Raw genomic sequence first — 2,866 nt, 5'->3', positions numbered from 1 at the left:
ATGCAGAAACAAGTAAATGTGATGGCTCCAATTAACCAGTCCTCTCATTCCTATGGAGTTAGCATAGTTGTAACCCATCCTCCATTCTCGAGACATCGAAGTCTAAATTATTAAGGGCCCTCAGAGAGAAAATAAAAATTGAACAGAACTTAAATACATCTAGCAATTCAATATCAATCCAAGACTGAGCTTTGGGTGGATTATATGCAGCAATTACTCTTTTTTATACTAGAAAGTTTCCCCTCAAAAACTAAATAGCACTCCTCACATCTAGCAGCATGAAAATGTTCAAAGAAACACTGGATAATCTCAAAGATCTGGGACTAAAAGAAATTGATACACTCTTCACCCAAAAGCAACTAAGTAGATTGTTTAAGGAGTATACAATATTTCATGTTGTAAAAGTTATAATCTACCCTGTTTTCCTAGTTAGATAGTTCCCTTATAAAGGGGACAGTTCTTTGACTTCTAGAGTGCCATCATTTTTGTCAATAAATGAAACTCGTCACTGTAGAATCAAATCTTCAGCTTCTTCAAGACTTCCTTGACATCTTTGTTTTTGAGGCTATAGATGAGGGGGTTACACATGGGAGTGACAACAGTATAAAGTACAGAGAAAATTTTGTTGACAACTGGCACCCGATTAGCCAAAGGCACAGCATAGACCAGAATCAAGGTCCCATAAAACAAGGTCACGACCACTAAATGAGAAGAACAAGTGGAGAATGCCTTCTGTCTACCAGTCGTGGAAGGTATATGCAAGACTGTGGAAATAATCTTCCAGTAGGACACAAGGGTTAGTCCAAAGGGAGCCAGTGTCACCAACGCTGTTAGATTCATGCAGACAAGGTTAATCAGATAGGGATCTGAGCAGGAGAGCTTCTGCAGAGGTTTTAAGTCACAAAAGAAGTGATCAATCTCATTGCCACCACAGAAGGTCAAACTGGATATCATAGCAGCCTGGAAAGCAGCTGCCACTGTAAAACCACTAACCCAAGAGCCAATTACTAGGCCCATGCATACAGTCCCGTGCATTAGTGTTGGATAGTGCAAGGGCCGGCAGACAGCCAGATACCGGTCATAGGACATCACTGCCAGGAGGTAACATTCAGTGCTGCCCAGTGCCCCAAAGAAGTAGAGCTGAATAATACAACCAACCATGGAAATCACTTTGTTCTCTCTCAATAAATCCACAAGCATTCTAGGCATAATGTTGGATGTATAACAGATCTCCAAGCAAGAGAGGTTTGCCAGAAAGAAATACATTGGTGTCTGGAGTCTCCTCTGAGTAACCACCAGGACTATAAGGAGGAGATTACCAGCAATGGTGGCTAGGTATACTATGCCAAACACCAGAAAGAGTAAGAGACCCAATTCCTTGAGATCTCCAAATCCCAGTATTATAAACTCAGTCACCATAACAGTAATATTTCCTGACCCCATAGATGTCAGAATTTCCTGGGGAAGTATGAGTTTCTTCATAGTTTTGTGTCTGGTCACTCTACCACTTGCACTTCCTACAATTTCCAGTTCTATCGGTGAATTGTAATTGTAATTACAATTGTAATTCTATCAATAATTGGAGTTCTGTGTTGATGAAGGCCCTTATTAGGGATTGTTCCTCCACATAGTTAAATTTGCCTCCAAAAATTGTTTTATAGACATCAGCTGAACTTATATGGAATAATGATGAGGATATTAAGTGGGAAAAAGAACAATTCTGAAAAACTTCTCATATTCATAAAGGAACAATCCAGAGTGCAAGGTCCCATAAAACAAGGTCACGACCACTAAGTGAGAAGAACAAGTGGAGTAAACCAAGTATAGTAAACCAAGATCCCCTAGTTCACAAAGGAGATTTGAAGATCCCATGTTGACATCCTTTATGTCATTTTGAACAAAAGAATTTCTCATGAAAATTTCTTAGAAATTTTTGACAACTGAGAGAACATATAAGCCAGATAACAAAGCATATTTATGATCTTTCTCAGAGCATGACCAAGGAGTTTATGCCAGGACTAAAAGGGAGGAAATAAAATCAATCCATTGGTGTTACTGTGCCATCCATGCTTGTTTGGTAATAGCTTCCCTGATAGCTGAATGGCAGTTGCTGGAGAAAGAGCAGATTCTGGAAAGGCAGGTGCAATTTACATCCTGAAATGAGAAAATAAGTTCATATTTTAAAATGCTATTTTAAAATATTACCTTATAAAGGTTTATTTTAAATTTCTGGTGTAGATAACTCAGCAGCTGATATCTGAAAGTAGTTTCTAGTCTCTTGTGCACATATCTGAACATACACACATCAATTGTATCTACACAAATAAATATAGTCACACAAGATGTCATATTTGTTCTTCATTTTTTGTTTCTTTTTTGCTTTTAATCCACAACCAATGGTGCTCTGAGATCATTTCCTGTGTACCTCAGGGGACCATATGTGTTGCCAACGATCAAACCAGGGTTAACAGCATCAAGGAAAGGCAAGAGGTTTTATTTTGTGTTTTACTTTGGTTTGACTGTCATACCCAGAATAAGCCCTGTACACTGGTGGGTATGACAACCAAACTAAAATAAATGCCTCTGTTCTCAGGGTTTACTTCTGGTAGTGCTCAGCATTATATATGATGCAGAGATTCAAACTAATGTTAGCAATGACCAAGAGAAGAACTTAACTCCTGTGTGATTTCTCTGGCCCTGCTTTTCACTTTTTAAATTTGGTTTTCCCGGTGAGATATTTAGAAGTGAGATATTTGCTCCTATGGGACTGTAATTAAATTTAGATATACTGACATTAAGATGATAGTGGCCACTAGCCATAGACAACAAGGTCCAAAATTCCACTCTTCTTTTCATGTATAGCATG

The 2,866-nt window shown here is 38.5% G+C and overlaps 1 protein-coding gene across 1 annotated transcript; it reads right to left on the bottom strand.

Annotated features, from left to right (window-relative positions):
* Window positions 1-516: 516 nt before the first annotated feature.
* On the bottom strand, window positions 517-1,482 carry LOC130038329 (olfactory receptor 11A1-like). The gene has a single exon (XM_056130225.1). It carries the CDS (start codon window positions 1,480-1,482, stop codon window positions 517-519), a length of 966 nt encoding a protein of 321 aa, XP_055986200.1.
* Window positions 1,483-2,866: the final 1,384 nt, after the last annotated feature.

This window comes from Sorex fumeus, unplaced genomic scaffold (assembly GCF_029834395.1).
Source record: "Sorex fumeus unplaced genomic scaffold, SorFum_2.1 ptg000075l, whole genome shotgun sequence".
NCBI lineage: Eukaryota > Metazoa > Chordata > Mammalia > Eulipotyphla > Soricidae > Sorex > Sorex fumeus.
The sequence above is the reverse complement of the archived record's forward strand: the minus strand, read 5'-3'. Positions and strand labels throughout refer to the sequence as shown.

Excerpts from the sequence above, each read along its gene's own strand:
- LOC130038329 (XM_056130225.1), bottom strand. The coding sequence starts at position 1,482 with ATGAAGAAACTCATACTTCCCCAGGAAATTCTGACATCTATGGGGTCA.